The following is a 19,762-nucleotide window of genomic DNA, read 5'->3' as shown; positions in this document are numbered from 1 at the left end:
AATTTGCTGGAATGCTGCGCTGTGTGCAGAAGGAAGATGCTGGAAAGAGCACGTGCTTGTCTAGAACGTGCTGATTTGAGACATCAACTTTAGCCAATCAGAACAGTCAGACGCATTCACGTCTGCTCGGTTTATGAAAATAAAAGCCTTTGAATATTTTTCAGACACATTTAGCTGGTAGATGTTAGTCAGATAATGTTTATATGTTCCTTCTTGATGCCGACTGTGTAAATAATTATCGATAAGATCCTTATGGTAAGCCGTTGTTTGTTAACCTATAAGCTCTGCTTCCTTCAGTTGCTTGATGCGTCGCATGTGCCCGTGAAGGAGCCGGTGAGCGCCAACACACACACATATCATGTACATCTTGACATGCGAAGGTGTTTCTCTATATGTTTTCATCGAAGTTGTTCACAATACTTCTCCATCCACAGAGTTTGTAATGTAGTCAAATTTTTACAAATACAAGCCCAGCCGTTTAAAGGTCATTTCTGATTAATGATGTCAGACTTTACCAGTATTTTGTAATGGATGTGGGAATGGTCTTTTGCTGAAAAATTCTTTAACGTCCCCGCCTGTGTGAACAGCGCTTTTTTGAATTTACCGGTAAAATCATTCCGGAAATTTTCCGAATATTTACCGGTATCACTGTGTGAAAGGTGCTTCTGTCTGCCTGTCTGTTGCCATACACAAAGCGGGGGAGCTTTTGGCTCCGCCCCCTTGTTAAGTTGGACGGGAAGTTAAAAACTAATTTTCATGTGAAGCAACACACCCCTAAAACAATGACCTGTGTACATGCGCCCTAAAATGTCACTTTTTATTCATTCATTCATTTTGTTGTCGGCTTAGTCCCTTTATTAATCCCGGGTCGCCACAGCTGAATGAACCGCCAACTTATCCAGCACATTTTTTTGCAGAGTATGCCCTTCCAGCCGCAACCCATTTCTGCACACCAATTCACACACACACTCATACCCTACAGACAATTTAGCCTACCCAATTCACCTGTACCACATGTCTTTGGACTGTGGGGGAAAACGGAGCACCCGGAGGAAACCCACACGAACGCAGGGAGAACATGCAAACTCCACACAGAAACACCAACTGAGCCGAGGATCGAACCAGCGACCTTCTTGCTGTGAGGCGATAGCACTACCTACTGCGCCACTGCGTCACCTTGACACATTTTAACACATTTTAATTAAAAAATATGAATTGTGTTTTCAACTGAACCTAAACTGGCACACTCAGAAGAACCTTAATATTAAGTCTTTAAAAAAAAAGGTAAATTAAGTGCCCTTCAAAGTATTATAGTTGCTCCTTTTTAAAATGCTAATAAGAGTATTAAGATAAGTTCTTTGGAAAAAATAGTCATCACCTCAATTGACTCTAGCTTTTGTAAGCACAAGCTGAAAAAAGTACCATGAGCACAATTCACTTGCTAGGATGGAGGAGAGACAGCGCATTATGGTCGATGTATGACAAATGCACACTTCAGCATTTTCACGGTGAACTACGCTATTATATTCCTCTTGTCTATGGGTTTCTGACTATGACACACAAATGAACCCTGTGTCATTTTTTAATGTATTTTTATTTATTCATAGTCTCAGTCTACCCTTGGCTCTGTCTAAAGTTGGCACTTGAGTAAAAGGCTCACTTTGTCATTTAGCCGCGGCAGGTGTAAATCTGAGCTAGACGTCACCTGAATGATCTCAGCGCCTGACGCCCCATTCACACGTAGCCAGCCATCTGTTTGTCTCCCGTTTATTCTCACTCCTGTCTCACACTACGCCCGTCTGGACCTCAGGTGGCAGCTGAGACTAATAACATACCAAACTCTCCACAAAGTTAAAGTCCTTGTAGCTACAAAGTCAAATAGTGTTTTAAAGTTTGAAGAGGCTGCATAATTCTCTGTAATGTTTTCACTTTGCTGTAGTGTGTGATTTATTTATTGTGTGCTTGTATAATATCTGGAATGTTACAAAGATCTTTTCCCCCAAAAGTGATTTATTTTAGATTGTAGTAAACTATAAAACATAATGGGGTGTACACTATCAATTTTTGTGTTTGGGCAACATGAAGGAATTAAGTTATCGTATTAGTTTTTACTAATTTAAGTTGATTGAACGTAAAACAATTAAGTTGTCCCACCAAAAGACTCAAGAATTATGTTGTTTCAGTTAATTATGAATACAAACAGCAAACATAATTTTTGGAGTGTATAAAGGGTCAATCCAAGTCCAGATATTACCAGACATTACAAAGTCAGTGTCACAAAACAAAAACAAAAACAAAAGACAAGGCTTCAGTTGATTGTAGTGCTTGTTGATGTGTTTTCAGAAATTATGAAATAGAAACTGTGAAACTCTTTGTTCTGGTTGATCACCTGTACCATCAGAATCTACTGTAATTCAGGCTAAAGAAATAAGGTAAAAGCAGCAAAATTATTAAACGATTAGTTATCTCAAAAACATCCAACTCAATTTAATGAAAAATATTGACAAACAAGTTCGTTTTTACAGTTTTTTTGGTGCAAAAAACTGTTCTTGGAATTTCATATGATTCCAGTTTAATCCCTAACCTCACATAGACGCTACCACTATGACGTCTATCAGACGTTGAATTTTGATTGCCATACTAATGAATAAATGTCAGTATTTGACGTCAATACGATGTTGGCTCAACATTGGATTTTGGTCACTTTCTAACAACCTAAAATCAACCAAATATCAACGTCATTTGATGTCATTATTGGACATCAAAATAATGTCCTTAGATGCTGGCTAGGCATTGAATTTTGGTCACCTGACAACACAACCTAAATCTAACCTAATATTAATGTCTTATGATATTGTGTGCCTGCTGGGCAATAACTTAATGCACTACAAAATGTTAAGTTTACACACATCCACAAATGTACATGCATCAGCTTGTAACAGCATAATAGTCACTACTCATTACTCATGAGTACTTTTAAAAGGGCTACTTTTTACTCATACTTTGAATAATATTTACAACAGGTACTTTTACTCTCGCACTACATTTTTAGGCAAGTAATAGTACTTTTACTTAAGTATGCTTTTTCAGTACTCTTTCCACCACTGCATGTATGTGAATATGTATGTATGTGTATTATACCTAATATCCTTAAACATATTTGCACATAGAGTAAAGAGTAAATTTTTGCATTAATCTGAAATATATGTTACAGATATGACTGATAATTTATATACAGTCAAGTCTGACATTATTCCTACCCCTGGCAATTTCTGACTTAAAGATACTTTTATTCAACCAGAAAATTTTTTTTTTAATTCTTTTTTTTTTTACCATAAAAAGACACAGGCCCTTCCAAAACATAATAAGACAATATACATGAGGAATCATAATGGAAAAATATTTCTCAGCTTTTATTTACCTTTGAACAAAAAGTGGCTGTCAGAATTTGCTGGTGGTATGAATACTTTTGAGCTTGACTGTATGTAAAATTTAAATATGAACTTATATATCATATGTTTACTTTGCATATATGTATATGTATCATATTTCTAAATGGGTTGCAAAGTGTGGGAAAGTTATTTTGATTAAATTCAATGAGGGTGTATGAGCAAAAATAAAAGGATTGATAAATAAGTTTGGATTTCATGGTGACTTGTTAAACCTAACAAAAAAATCTTAATTGTTTCTCAGTCATCACGGGTGCACGTCACCAGGGCTGTTCTCGATCAATTCCTGTCTTTTGCCAAATACCTGGACGGCCTTACCCACGGCGCACCTCTTCTCAAACAACTCTGTGACCATATCCTGTTCAACGCGGCTATTTGGATCCACATACCCGCAAAGGTGAGCAAAAGTCATGTCTTTTCCAGAAGATACTCGGGTAGATCTCGATGAAACATGACAGCAATTAGGACCGTGCTATTACTCAGTGATGGGCAGCAGTGTCATGTAGACCACCGTGACCTGGTCAGATGAGCTCAGGAGGAGACTTGCAGAAATGCTTTTGCTCTCAATTGTGCACACTGGAACTATACATTTTGTATTCATATTTTAAATAATCTTCTCTGTTTTAACTATTTAACCATTATTTTCATTCAGTTTATTTTTACTTGAAATCAAAGTTAAATGGGTTATATATGCCAAAGTGTATTGGTATATACTGTAAATGAAGAATTTAGATGCAAAAAACTCCATATGCCATCTAAAATATCCTCTAAAATTTGCATTTTTATCAGGCTTCTGTGTGTATGTTCAGTAATATCACTTTTACAGCAAATAAAAAGTAATTTTCCTGGTCTTTAAAGTAAAGTATCTCAACATGAACAAAGGAGGCTGAGAAAAATGTTAATTTCAGATGGCACTTAAAGGTTTTTGCATCTTAACTCTTTAAATAATACAGTTCAGTATTGGGAAAATTACAGTATTGGGACATAAAATGGCTTCTTTGTTTATTATTATTTTTATTATTATTATTATGGTCACACTTTACAATTAGGTTTCATTTATAATGCTATAATGTATTTGCAAACATGAACTAACTATGAACATTCAATGTACAACATTTACTAATCATAATTCAGCATTTACTAATGCATCATTAATATGCAAATTTAAGCTTGTTAACAATAGTTAATCCAAAAAATGTGGTTTACTGAAGGGTCTGTACTTGTGTTCAAAGATTCAAAGCTTTGTAATAGATTAAAGCATAGATGAAAATGTTGGCCTTGGAATTTTAAACTCCATATTGATTTGTTAAAAATGAGATATATGAAGCTACAGTTCCTCATATACTGTGGTTATAAGTAACAATGGCACATTTGGACACGTGCTAATACTAATCCAAAAGATCCAAACCCTAAATATCTAAATGTACTGTTACACCTTTTGACACTGACGTAATTTAATATGACTCAAGGCATCTAAAAAGCTATTTTTCCCCCACAGGAAAATCTTTTCAAATAAACTGTTCGCTAATTAAGTTATTTTTAATTTTTTGATCAGAGTTATTTTGACAGGGTGGTGTTATTAAGGCCAGCAGGGGGTGCTAAACCTGTGGTCTGTATGGGTCCCAATACCCCAGTATAGTGAAGGGGACTCTATACTGCTCAATGATCGCCGTCTTTCAGATGAGACGTTAAACTGAGGTCTTGACTCTCTGTGGTCGTTAAAAATCCCAGAATGTTCTTCGAAAAAAGTAGTGGTTTAACTCAGTGTCCTGGCCAAATTTGCCCACTGGCCTCTGTCTATCATGGACTCCTAACCATCCCTGTATAATACTAACCATCCCCGTATAATAATTGGCTTCATCACTCCTTTCCACCAATCAGTTGCTGTGTAGTGGCAGTCTGTTGCAATATGGATGCCTTCGTGTCATCCAGGTGGATGCTGCACACTGGTGGTGGATAAGGAGACCCCCCCCCACCCCCAAACAAAAATGAGTAAAGTGCGTTGAGTATCTAGAAAAGTGCTATATAAATATAAGGAATTATTATTATTATTATTATTGTTATTAATTTATTACATTTTTTTTAACATCTTCACAGCTTGCCAGCTTATTTGTCATGTTTAGAAGCTGCCACAATGCAGAATCTGCCTTAATAAAAAGTTATATTATTCTGAATAAAAAAAAATTACTGTTCATTTTCTTTTGCAATGTCGTCCCAAATGCTTGGTATATTTAGAGTGAAGTTTTCAAGATTTCAAAAAGAAATTGGACTTTGTTCTGACCTATGAAGGAGAAGATGAGGCATTTCCGAAAGCAGCAAGACGCTGTGCTGCTAATATATCTTGCTCACTTTAGTTTCTGCACTGCTGCCGACCGTCATGAATAAATAAAGGAGATACGAAAACACATACAGGATCAAAACAAAGACCTTTGGTCACTGGAAGCCTGCCATGGATCCAAAAGGAGAGAGATAGTGGGAGTTCGCTCGCTCTTTCTTTTTGAACAGGGAATTAGTGAGGAAGGAAAGATGGATGAAAAAAGAAAGAAAGAAAAAAGATTGAGAGGAAAGAGGAAGTAAGCAAGCAGAAAGAAAATGGATCGATGAATAATGAAAAAGGGAAAAATATTTTTTTCTATTCTTTCTTTCACACATCTTGATTCTTTCAAAATAGTTTTTTTTTTTTTACATATTTTCCCTTCTTATTTTTTCTGCCATCCATTAATAAAAATGAAAAACAAATAAAGGGAATTGACAAAGGAAAAGGAAAGGACAAAAATGAATAAAGTAAAAGTAAAGAAAAACTAGAAAGCATGCAAGAAAGTGCAAAGATGAAACAAATAAATGAAAAAAGGGGAAAAGGGCTGGTAAGTAGTGCTGAAGAAAGATGAAATAATAAAAGAAAGAAAATAAGGAAGAAAGAAAGAGAGAAAGAAAGAAAAACAAGACAAAACAATAAATACATTTGAGAATGACCAAAGGAAATTTGAAGAAAAAAATGCAACAGAAAAAAAAGAAAGGATAAAAAATTAAAGGAAAAGTGAAGAACAAAAAGAAATTGCAAGGAAATCAGTGAAAAAAGGGGGAAAAAATCAGTATGGAATGGTGGTAAAATACTGTAGAAAGAAAGAAAGAAAGAAAGAAAGAAAGAAAGAAAGAAAGAAAGAAAGGCAAAACAAATCTGAAAAAAAACTTACAAAAGACAGGATAAAAAATTAAGGAAAAATGAAGAACAATAAAACGCATAAAAAGTAAAGGAAAAATTAAGAAAAAAAAACGCAAGGAAATTGGTGAAAAAATAAAAATAAAACAGTAAGGAAGGGTGGTACAATAAAGAAAGAAAGAAAGAAAGAAAGAAAGAAAGGCAAAACAATAAATACATTGGAGAATGACCAAAAGAAAGTTGAAGAAAAAAAAAAAAGATGCAAAAGACAAAAGAAAAGATAAAAAAGTCAAGAACAAAAACTGCAAAAAAAGCCAGTAAAAAAGCAAATAAAAACATTAAGGAAGGTTAGTAAATTACTGTAAGTAAGCAAGCAAGTAACTACGTAAGTGAAAGAAAAAGTGAATAGCTGATTGAAGGAAGAAGACTTAATTGACAGTTAAAGAAAAAAAAAGTAGAAAAGTAAAGAAAAAATGTTTAAGAAAACCAGTGAAAAAAGAAAATACAGAAAGGAAGAGTGTTAAAATACTGTAGAAAAGAAAGAAAGAAAGGCAAAGCGATAAATAAATTTTAAAGTGACCCAAGAAAAAAATTAAAGAAAAATAAAGAAAAGATGCATCAGACAAAAAATAAATAAATAAAATAAAAAGTAATGGAAAAGTAAAGAACAACAAGGAAACCAGTGAAAAAAGCGATTAAAAAAATAAAAAGCTAGTAAGAAAGAAAAAAGAAAAACGTATAAATAAATTTGAGAAGGACCAAAGAAAAATGTTTGAAAAATAATAGAAAAATAAACCATAAAAGAAAGGATAAAAAGTGAAGGAAAAGTGAAGAACAAAATATTGCAAGAAAAACTGTGAAAAAAGAAAATACAGTAAGGAACAGTAGTGAAATACTGTACGAAAGAAAGAAAGAAAGAAAGAAAGAAAGAAAGAAAGAAAGAAAGAAAGAAAGAAAGAAAGAAAGAAAGAAAGAAAAAAAGTGGATAGCTAATAGAAGGAAAGACTAAAAGAAAGAATCTAGTAAATAAGAAAAAAATCTGTCAATAAGTAGAAAGAAACATGATAGAAGGTAGGCAAGAAGGACCCAAAACGAGAGATGGAAGGAAGGAGGAAAGTGTACAATAGAAAACAGGAGGAGGCATGAAAAGTAAAACGAGAGTGTGAAGAAAAAAAAACAGAGATGGAGAGACGCAGAGCGGGTGAGTTGAGTATAATGAAGTGAACAGAAGCAGCAGTGTTCTCTCCTCAGGCCAGAAGAGTTCATGGACTTGCATCATGTTTTTTTTTTCTTCTTTATCCTCCCTCTGTTTCTTCCCATCATCCCCTGCTGGCCTCGCCGACAGTCGCTCTGCCTGCATGAGTGGCCTTTAATTGGATGAGTTATGTACCTTCATCAGCGCTTTTTATCCTCCAAGGTTTTCCTGCAGCTCAGTCACAATTCAGGCCCGACCTGCTGCTCCCAAATGCACCACAGCACCTTCAGACATTCAGCTTCACCTAGAAAATACAAAATCTGCTGCTAAACTGTGCCGGAGGTGTCGCTCTTAAGAATACAGCAGAATTTTAATGAGGGATCTTGGGATGCAGTTTTGAAAGATGATGGAAGGTTATTGTCAGACATGTGTGTTCTTTCCTCAAGCTCTGATATTTGTAAACGTGTATTTGTGTGTGTGTGTGTGTGTGTGTGTGTGTTTGTGTTTGTGTTGTTCAGGTGCAGCTTTCACTGTACACGTATCTCTCTTCTGAGTTCATTGGCACAACAACCATCTACAGCACAATCCGGAGAGTGGGCACCGTCCTGCAGATCATGCACATACTCAAGTACTATTACTGGGCTGTGAACCCAAACAACACCAGCGGCATCACACCTAAAGGACTGGGTCAGTACGCACACGCACCATCACACGTTTTTGTTGGTGGCCTACAGGGACTCTCCATAAGGTGTAATGTATTTCTTAGTGAAAAGTGCTTATTACTAGTTAGTTTAACTCCAACTTGCCTCAATACACTTGTCAGTACGTATCTAGAAAGCCTAGTAAGAGCTAGCCCAGATGTATCTGATTGAGATTGGAACTAAACTATGCAGAACACCGGCCCTCTAGGACCGAGTTTGGATACCCTTGCCCGAAACCCAACCCTCACATGAAACCTGTTGCAATATTTGAATGTCAAATGACCATGAGTATGATTTTGAAGCATTTTAAATTATAAGGACATCAGGAATGTCAACTACTGTATGTACAACTATGTCATATCCAAGTCATTATAAAAAACTGTCCTTGTAAACCACCAAAACCAACAAACTCACTCATATTATGGGTTTCCTTGTTTTATGGGGACTTTGCATGAACATAAGCTGTTTTTAATACTGTAAAAACTTTATATTACACTGTAAAAATGCTGGATTCCACTCAATCCATTTGTGTTGGGCAAACATGAAGGAATTAAGTTAACTTATTATTGTGTTTACACATTTAAGTGAATTGAACATAAAACAATTAAGTTGCCCCCCGAAAATGCAAGAATTGTGTTGTTTCAGCTTTTTTTAAAATAAGTAGTTTGAACAAACAGCTAACATATTTTAAAGTGTACATTACTCTACAATAAAAAAAAAAAATACAACAAATTTTAAATCAGATTTTCACCGTTTTTTACGATTGCTTAAGCACAATTTTGAAATTAAGGCTCATTTTGTCAAAACACTTCACACAATTTCCACATCCACACACGCAAACAGCAGAACGCATCAGTTCTTTTACAAAATGAAACACTTCATTCAAAACTTTAGAACAATATAACAAAACACAATTTTGACACCGTACAGAACACACACGCTTCATTTAATATAAATCTGTTTGCTTCATTTACACACTGCTGTAATCAATCTCGAACACTGGTATCATTTCTAACTGACTAGTACTGATATAATCTGGGTTTGATTTGTTTTTAGAGATATTGCTATAAAGTAAATGAAATTCACCAAACAGTGATAGACTGATAGCTAAATATTGCCCTATACTAACAAACCATACAACAAAATAAAGCTTATTTATCCGGGTGATGTATACATTTCAATAGCAAAAAAAAAAAAATCTCCCCCGTCCACTGTCTCATGTTTACCAATCTTCCTTACTTTTGTGTTTCCTCTTCCTCTTACTGCAACATTGCCTTCGATATTTATTGAAAACTGATATTTATAGCTATGCTACTGTACACATATTAGTTGAAGACTAGTGAAGTTTCAACCTATTGCTTTTAATTGTGGTTCCAGCTGATTGGTGTGTCTACAGTTTTGCACCAGTGTGCCTGCACATCTGATGGCTGTGTTTAACCAATTGGCTTGTGTGTGTTCATTTGGAAGCCTTTGCTTTGAAATTGCAAGGAAATTCCATCATCAAACACTTCTGTGTCAAAAGCATCCAAGTGTGTTTATTGATTTGCATATCATTGTGTGTAATGTTTTGCAAAAAGTGTAAAGCTGACCATGTACTTACAGTTGTGCAGATCTAGCCTTGTGTTTTGCTCCTTGAGTGTAAGGTTTTGCTAGTTGTTGGAAAAGTTTGATTTTAGTGTGTACGCAATCTTAAAAAACGGCAAGATGATTTTCTTAAAAATGGGGGCAATATGGACCCATGATGTCAATAATTTTGGGCATTACTCTTCATGCGAGGATAATTTATTCAACAATGTAGTGAAAACATTTAGTGAAAGTATACAAAAAATAAAACTTGTGCTGCATGCATATTGTTCTCTCAAATATACACAGTATGGAACAAAATCTTCAGTTTTTTCAAGATTTACTATATTTAATAGACTATATTTAATTTTTTCTTTACATTTCTGTACAAGCAGTTCCCCAATTGATAATTAAAAAAAAATACATCAACACACTTATATATAGGCTTTTTATATAGTTTAGTCTTAGTCAATAATTAATGAATTGACCATGAATGAACAGGGCATCACAGTGGTGCCGTGGGTAGCACGTTTGCCTTACAGCAAGAAGGTCGCTGGTTCTATCCCTGGCTGGGTCAGTTGGCATTTCTGTTTGGAGTTTGCATGTTCTCCTCGTGTTTGTGTGGGTTTCCTCCGGGTTCTCTGGTTTCCCCCACAACCCAAAGACATGTGCTATAGGTGAATTGGGTGAGCTAAATTGTCTGTAGTGTATGAGTGTGAATGAGAGTGAATGGGTGTTTCCCAGTGATGGGTTGTGGCTGGAAGGGCATCCGCTGCGTAAAACATATGCTAAATAAGTTGGCAATTCATTCCGCTGTGGCGACCCCTGGTTAAAAAGGACTAAGCCGAAAAGAAAATAAAAGAATAATATAATATAATGTAATATAATATAAATAAAATTCTTAGCGCTAACCTTTAATCTAAAGTTCATCTTTCCATTTGATGCAAATTCAGCTGTGGCCACATCTAGCATCTATTCTCTAAAATAAAGGCAAATGATCACATGATTCAGCAGGAGCAGAATAAAAGGAATAATCAAGCACAATTAGACTTCTCAGCCCCTCTGTGAGTGTGCAAGCATGCTGCGTCTCTGAACTTTTTTAATGTGTCAGTCTTCAGCTGATTACAGTCATCCAATGGCATAATGCTATCTAACGTGCATTCCTGTATATACAGTCAATTCATGTAAAACACTCGCACAAGGCAATTTAAACAACGAAACAGACTAAAATAGTCAAGAATGCAAAACACAAACTCCTGACCTCAAAAAGAGTGATTTATTCAGAGAATATTTGTGAATTATTCAGAGGACATGAAAGTCTAAAAGAGTCTTGCTGTGGTGCTTTCAACATCAGCGGGGATTCTTTGCTGAGAGGACAGTGGGAGAAGTGGCATGAGGAAAAATGAGACAAAGCACAACACAGCAGAGGAAAAATGTGTGCTGAAGACAGGAGTGAACAGTAAAAGAGTACGAGGTGTGTGATCTATGAAGAAACCCATGTTCAGTTTGACAACAATTTTGGTTTTGTTTTAATCTTTCTTTTTTATCATAAATGAAAGGGATAGTTCACCCAAAAAAAAAAAAAGAAAGTTCTGTTGAACACAAAAAGAAGATACTCTAATGAATGTTGTAATCCAGCAGCCATGGACATTCATAGTAGCAATAAAACTTCTCAGTCAGTGTTTCTAACATTCCTCAAAATGTATTCTTTTTTGTTCAACAGAAGAAAGAAACTCACACTTGTTTGGAACATGTGGAGGATGACTAAATGATAACAATTTTCATTTGTTCTCTTCACTTTCCCTTAAATATGAAATAGTTTAGTTTTAGTCTACTAAATCTTATATGATTTTAGTCAACTAAATCTACTATAGATTTAGTTCCCTAAAATCTAAGAGGTTTAGTTCAAACATTACTAAATAAGGATATCTCAAATATCTAAGCTCTTTAAATGCTCTAGGGTATTACAGAAAATTTCTTATCTTAAAGAGCCCCTATTATGGGCTTTTGAGACTGACCTTCCATGTAGTGTGTAACACAGCTCTAAGTGAAGTGAAATATCCAGGCTTAAATCTGAAAAATAATGTTACTGTAATACCACCTTCTTACCTGTAGTTAAGAAATGCTGTTTTGTAATAGATTTTGTCCTAAATGTGGTCCTATCAGAAATTACCAGTTATCAATTAGATAAGATAAGATTTTAAAATTAGGATCTTTTTCTGTAATGCACCCCTTAAGAGACATTTTTACACTGGTATGGATTTGAACGGCCTCAACTCAAATATGAAAGTAAAGCATAAAGCCTTTTTTTTTGGAAGTTTACTTAATTTTTACAGAATAATACTTACTAACATATCTTATTGTCAACTAATAATCAACAATGTGTGCTAAAAAGTGCTTTAAATCGTATTATTACTGTAAGCATATTACTAAAGCAGTAATCTTACACTAATCCTGATAAATTTGAAAATGGCGTTTTTGTTAAAAATGCTCCTCATTCACACTTTAGTTTTCAGTTCGTTCCGTTATCCACATTTAAATAACTGAAAATGTTTCTGTTGAGTACTGCGCATGTGCACAGACGTAAGACGCTTTTACCTGCATCATATCAACCTGGTGTTTGTTTATTTTCCGTCTCTTTGATACGTCTCAGCAAACTGTCGTCTGCTTCCACAACTGAACAACAGCTTCCAGTAAATGTTCCATGCCCTTTGAAGAGAGGCAATATGGAGCATGTACAAACTGACATTAATCTTTAATAAATCTCTGCAATGTCGTTCACCATGTTACCTGAATTGGTCACATGACTAAAACGCGTCATCGTTTTCGAAAGCCTCCATTTTCACAATCCACACTACCAACACGAAAACGTTTTCAGATTTATCCACTTTGCACTGTGTTTTCAAAAAGATAGATTTTCGTTTACAAAAAACACCATCTCAGTGTTGACGGAAGGCCAAAATGGAAGAAAAAATTTGTGTCGACATGGCCTAAATAGCAAAACAACACCGGGGCAAAAATTACAGCTGTTTGTACCTCTACTAAAAAATATAAGCCATCTCCGTTGTCTCAGATGTCCCTTTAAAAGTTTCTGGTTTCAGGTTTATCCACATCTGCATTCATCTTTTCTTCTCCCACAGATTGACAGTTTTGAACGAATAATACAATTTGCAGGAAATGTTTGCTTATGAGCTACATTATAGTACAAAAGTGCTCTTTATTTTTATACATTGATGAAAACATCAATACATTATTCTTGTAGATTTTGTCATTCATACTTTTTTCTTATTTGGCTATCGTCTCATTTCCATCACTGAGCAAAAAAGTTGAAGAAAAATGGAACAGAAATGATTCATACTGGAAGAAATGAAAAGGAAAACACATTTCCGGTCATGAAAGGCTAGTCGTGAGCTGCCCAGGGTGAGAGGTGTGTAATTCAGTCCACACTGCTAGTTGTAGTGTCTCTCACAATGTGGAGCTTTCATGGGTTATTACTCCACTGTGCTCTTTTCTGCCGCTGTACAGAGCGTATACATGTTTGAAAGGGTGAAGGAGAGAAATGGTACCAAATTTGAGGGAAAATCACTGGTAGTCACAAAGCTAGATTTATTCAAAAGTGCTCCCCATCAGGAGGTGACAGGAACCGGCCGCTGTCGTCACTCATAATCACTGCAGAAATGACAAGCAGACAGAAGGAGTCCATGAGGAACTCCTGGAAGCACACGGGGAGTTCATATAGATGCTTTTAGACCAAGTGGAAGATTGACGGAAGTGAAGTGTAGGTGATGATGTAAAACAGTGTTGAGCTACATTAAAAGTCACTCTCAGAAACTGCATGTTAAATTGGCTGCCTTGTTAAAAAGGTGATTGTGAAGCAGGATGCTTTAGTATGAATTTCTTTATATATAGCATGATGTTTTGTCATGGTTGCAACTCAATTAGCAAAATGTAGGGTTGAATATAGCTCAAAATCCTGATTTATGCTAATAAAATGTAAAATAGTACATCAACATTCAAGATAAAACTATAATAATAATAATAATAATAATCACTTAGATAAAAAAGTATCTTATAAAGGATTTAGTTTTAAGTGCTGGTTTATGTAAATGCAATTAAAATATTCCAGATTAAAAATAATGCATCTTTTAAAAATACATTTTATAAACTAAATTCATACTCTTTTTTTATGCAGGGTTGAATATACCTTTAAATCCTGATTACATTAATATTCAAAATAAGAAGTTGGATGAATGGGTGGATACTGTAGATGTATGATAGATAGACAGACGGACGGACGGACGGACGGACGGACGGACGGACGGACGGACGGACGGACAGACAGACAGACAGACAGACAGACAGACAGACAGACAGACAGACAGACAGACAGACAGACAGACAGACAGACAGACAGACAGACAGATAGATAGATAGATAGATAGATAGATAGATAGATAGATAGATAGATAGATAGATAGATAGATAGATAGATAGATAAATTGGATGGATGGATGGATGGATGATTGGATGGATGGATGGATGGATGGATGGATGGATGGATGGATGGATGGATGGATGGATGGATGGATGGATGAATATTGTAAATGGAAGGATGGATAGATAAATATTGTACATGAATAGATAGACAGATGGATGGATGGATACTGTAGATGGTTAGATGGATGGATAGATAGATAGAGATAGATAGATAGATAGATAGATAGATAGATAGATAGATAGATAGATAGATAGATAGATAGATAGATAGATAGATAGATAGATAGATAGATAGATAGATGGATGGATGGATGGATGGATGGATGGATGGATGGATGGATGGATGGATGGATGGATGGATGGATGGATGGATATTGTAAATGGAAGGATGGATATTGTAAATGGAAGGATGGATAAATAAATATTGTACATGGATAGATAGACAGATAGATGGATGGATGGATACTGTAGATGGATAGATGAATTGATGGAGGGATGGATACAGATAGATAGATAGATAGATAGATAGATAGATAGATAGATAGATAGATAGATAGATAGATAGATAGATAGATAGATAGATAGATGGATAGATGGATGGATGGATGGATGGATGGATGGATAAATACTGTAAATGGAAGGATGGATAGATAAATATTGTACATGGATAGATAGACAGAAGGATGGATGGATGGATGGATGGATGGATGGATGGATGGATGGATGGATACTGTAGATGGGTGGATGGTCGGGTGGATGATGGATAGATGAATTGATGGAGGGATGGATAAATATTATTCATACTGGAAGATGGATAGATCAGATGGATAGATAGATCAGATAGATCAGATGGATGGATGAATAAATAAAAGTAGTAATACATTTAACAATAAACATTGTTATGTGCTTAATAAAATCATTTATAAATGCTAGTGTTATTAACGGGTGAAATCTTGTATTGCTAGCACTTCAAAGGATTATTAGCCGCGTTGAGGAACCATTTGTTGTATTCCTCATTTGTAATTCTCGGTGGATATGTAAATATTATTTGTTGGGGAAAAAACATTATTTTTCAGCATTTTTGATCAAAATAATGGTTAAAAGAAGCAGTCTTTTTCTCAAATGACTAATCTTTATTAATCTATTACACATTATACAGGTCTTTCACTTTTGTTCAGTTGAACGTGTGCTTACTAAATGAAAGTATTAATTAAAATGCATTTGAAAAGGATTATGTTTCAGTAAATTAATTGACAAGACACTGAAAGCGCATTCAGCTCGTGGAAGATGCAGGATCAAATCCATCAAATGAGTTGCATCTGCTTTTCAACATAAGATAGTCTTTCATCTTCTTTTCTCTTAATAATTATTTTTAAAAACGATGATCACTGTGATTACTGCGCTGTGCTCTTCAGATATCCATTTTCTCTTTATCCAAAGATCATTTCTGTTTTATGCGAGCCCGAAGAAACAGTAATTAATTTCCCTGACATCTTTTCTCTTTTGCAATCAATAAAGTAGCCAGAAAAGCCCCCAAATGGAGTGTGATGTTATTTCACAAAGCTGTTATTTGGCTTATAGTAGTGGATTGGATTACTGATTCGACTGGAGCTTTTTTTGTGTTGTTGACCTATGAGCTGCGTTCAATCACACGCACACACACGCACGCAGATGGATGGTGCGGAGGTGGAGATGGCGGGTGACTGGCATGGGTTGTGCCAATTCTGTTGTGTTTTGATTTGGAAAAGGAACCCAATCTCACTTTATTTATGCCCGCTGGTCAGTGGTAATGCTGTTTTTAGACTGCCAGGCATTGGAAAGACAACAACCCTTACAAGCAATTAAACTTGTCTCACGCTGTCTGTGGATGTCGAAGCCAAGCAGTAAATCACTCTTTCAGATCGAGAGTTTCATGGGAAAGTTTTTAGGCTTTAAGTTGATGCAGTTTAATCTTTTTGAATTAGCTTTGAATTCTTTGCTCTATTAAAAACGATCTAGTAAACACATTTGATAAATATTGGATTTAAATAATTTGCAAAATAAGACCCAAATAATGTGATTCAAATGACTGAATCAAAGTAAATAATGTGCTAAACTAAATAAAAACGAACAGTAATGAGTAGAAAAAAGTAATAATGTTAGTAACATAATCGAAACAAGCAATGAACTAAAGAATGCTAGCAGTGTGCTTGGTCATTTTAGCAATATATGTGAAACATGCTACAGTAGCCGCATGGAAATGATGGTTTGCAACTAACACAGTGTAATAAGTCATGCTAGAAACATGCTAGCAATGTGCTAAATCATGCTATTGGTGTGATGATTAGCTACACTGAAAACATGAAAACAATGCACTAAGTATGCTAATAGTGTATTAAATTAAGCCAGTTGTGTGTTACATCATAGTAAAAACATGTTTGCCCTGTGCTAAAACATGTTTTCTTTTGGTAAATAATTTTGGAAACATGCTATCAGTGTGCTTAGTCATTTTAGCAATATGTGAAACATGCTAAAGTAACTGCATGGAAATTATAATATGAAGACAATACATTAAAACATGCTTACACAGTCTAATATGTTATGCTAGAAACATGCTAGCAGTGTGCTAAATCATGCTATTGGTTTGATGATTAGCTACACTGGAAACATGAAAACTATGCACTATGTATGCTAACAGTGTATTAAAATAAGCCAGTTGTGTGTTATCATATTAAAAACATGTTTGCCCTGTGCTAAAACATGTTTTCTTTTAGTAACCAGTTTTGGAAACATGCTAGCAGTGTGCTAAGTCATTTTAGCAATATGTTAAATATGCTACAGTAGCCGCATGAAAAATATGATATGCAGACAATACATTAAAGCATGCTCACACAGTGTAATATGTTATGCTAGACACATGCTAGCAGTGTGCTAAATCATGCTATTGGTGTGATGATTAGCTACACTGAAAACATGAAAACGATGCACTAAGTATGCTAACAGTGTATTAAAATAAGCCAGTCGTGTGTTATATCATATTAAAAATATGTTTGCACTGTGCTAAAACTTGTTTTCTTTTGGTAAATAATTCTGTAAACATGCTATAAGTGTGCTAAGTCATTTTTAGCCATATGTGAAACATGCTACAGTAGCCGCATGGGAATTATGAAGACAATACATTAAAAGTTGCTTACACAGCGTAATATGTAATGCTAGAAACATGCTATCTGTGTGGTGCTTAGCAACATATGAAAACAATTTACTAAATCTAGCATTGTGTTAAAATTAGTCACTCGTGTTGTATCCTAATAGAAATGTTTTTTCATTGTGCTAAGATGTTTTCTTTTGGTAAATATTTATTTTTTAAATATGCTAACAGTGTGCTAAAACATTATTAAAACATGTTAGCAATGTGCTAAATGTTGCATTTAATTTACAAATAGATATTTTTGGCTCAAATAAATTACTTTTTACTTTACACTTACATGAAAAAACACAGACTTGCTTCAGGTTGTGATAAAAACAAAAGGGATATGGACGTACTGCAGTGCGCTCACACATGCACACAAAAGTGCAGGAGATGAAGGAACACCTTATCTTGAAAAGCAGCTGGCAGCGAGATTAATTCACCGTCATGAACTCGCAAACCTCTGCGACACACAAAGAAACACTCAAACATGTTTCACAGTCCAGCCAGGTGAAGAGGTCTTAGCGGAGCTCTCCTGAAGTATGTTCAAGAATTTATCTCCGACTTGCCAAGCAGATTATTCTCCCTGGCAGTCTGCATTGATTTATTCTTCATTTGTCAAACGCTGCCGTCTTTGTTTTTGTCTTTTTCTCACAAAGGAACTGGTTAGAGAGAAAGCAGTGTAACATAATGAAGTGTTCAATTACTGCAACAAAGAGTTCTGTTTTACAGTGGAGCAACATCGGCAAACCATTCTCTCTACACTCTCTTTGAAAGCAAGACCCCACAAATTAAACTCATGCATCACTTCTGCCCATTGTTTTCAATAGCACAGACAGCATTTCCTGACCAGCGTCTTGAGAAACATAGAAAGAAAGACTCCCTCAAGAAGCATCAAGCACATGAGCCAAAAGTCCTACTGCGCGTACTTTTGTTCTTGTATTTGCAGTGGCAGTAAAAAAAAAAAAAAAAGCTCAATACTCAAGGCGGCAATAAATCTGTCAGTGCCATTAGTTTAAATGTTAAGGTAGCTAGTTATAAACATGCTGGCAGCTTGGCTAACGTCAACTATCTCGGCCAGATTCTTTTCAAAATGTATTATTTTGTCTGAAAAAGAAAACTAACAAACGATTGTAATACTCACTGTATACATCAGCGTGCTTTTGTAAACCTTAAATATTAAACAATATATATTACATCGCCCATACTATAATGTTGTACAGAAAATTTTACCACTGTAACATTACATATTTCATGCTTTGTTTATTCTCACACAAATAAACAGGTAGCACATCATAATAATAATATAGATTAACTTGCACGCATATCCACATTTATATTCTGTGACAAATTATTCTGTAGATTAAAGTGCTCGCATATCTACACCATTCTTACTGTAGTAAATTAGCTCAAAGTTATTCTTCCCGCGCCTTTTCCGCCGTTATAATGTTGTAAGTTATGATTTAGATTTCAAGGCTCGTGTACCTTCTGGAACATTATATAGCGGAATAGCGGAGGTTGTAGTTTCAAGTTGAAGCGGCAAAGAGGGTTCTGGGCAGTGCATTATCCGAGCGCTGTGCGATTAACCCTTTCTGTCTGGGTTTCTGCCTGCTTTCTTGGAGGTTTCTCAGTCTCTGAGGAAGTTGTAGAGGGTTGATGAAAGTTCAAAACAACGTGGTTCAGACCAGAGAGGGGGGTTGCCTGGAGTTGGGAGAGAGAGAAGGAAGCTCCCAGGCAGCGTGTTTCAGAGCACAGGGTAGTTTCGAAGAGAGGAGAGAGAGAGTTTAGCTTGGTCTTCAACTTTTATAGGGCAGGTTCGGATCCACCCTCCATTGAAAGTTGACCAACTAGAAGCTAACTTCCTTGAATAGTAATTTACAGCTCTTTGTCTGAGGCAGAAGAATTTGCATAGGTAAATTTTATGCAAATCGGGACAGAAATGTTAAAGTCTCTTAAAACGTTAATATGTTGCACTCATATTAAAATAAAATGTCAACGGTCGATTTGTACAGCGAGTAAGCTTTTCAAAAA

The 19,762-nt window shown here is 35.4% G+C and overlaps 1 protein-coding gene across 12 annotated transcripts in view; it reads left to right on the top strand.

Moving 5' to 3' along the window:
* The window catches only part of nbeab (neurobeachin b), a 770,985-nt gene that overhangs the window by 182,937 nt on the left and 568,286 nt on the right, over positions 1 to 19,762 (top strand). For all 12 annotated transcript variants that reach the window (XR_012390920.1, XR_012390919.1, XM_073923810.1 and 9 more), the window contains exons 12-13: positions 3,694 to 3,846; positions 8,323 to 8,491. Coding sequence is in view for 10 of the 12 variants with exons in the window: in XM_073923810.1 (XP_073779911.1) it covers positions 3,694 to 3,846; positions 8,323 to 8,491 (322 nt within the window). In the remaining 2 variants the exon portion in view is untranslated. The remainder of the gene's footprint in view (positions 1 to 3,693; positions 3,847 to 8,322; positions 8,492 to 19,762) is intronic.

This window comes from Danio rerio, chromosome 15 (assembly GCF_049306965.1).
Source record: "Danio rerio strain Tuebingen ecotype United States chromosome 15, GRCz12tu, whole genome shotgun sequence".
Lineage (NCBI taxonomy): Eukaryota > Metazoa > Chordata > Actinopteri > Cypriniformes > Danionidae > Danio > Danio rerio.
The sequence above is the reverse complement of the archived record's forward strand: the minus strand, read 5'-3'. Positions and strand labels throughout refer to the sequence as shown.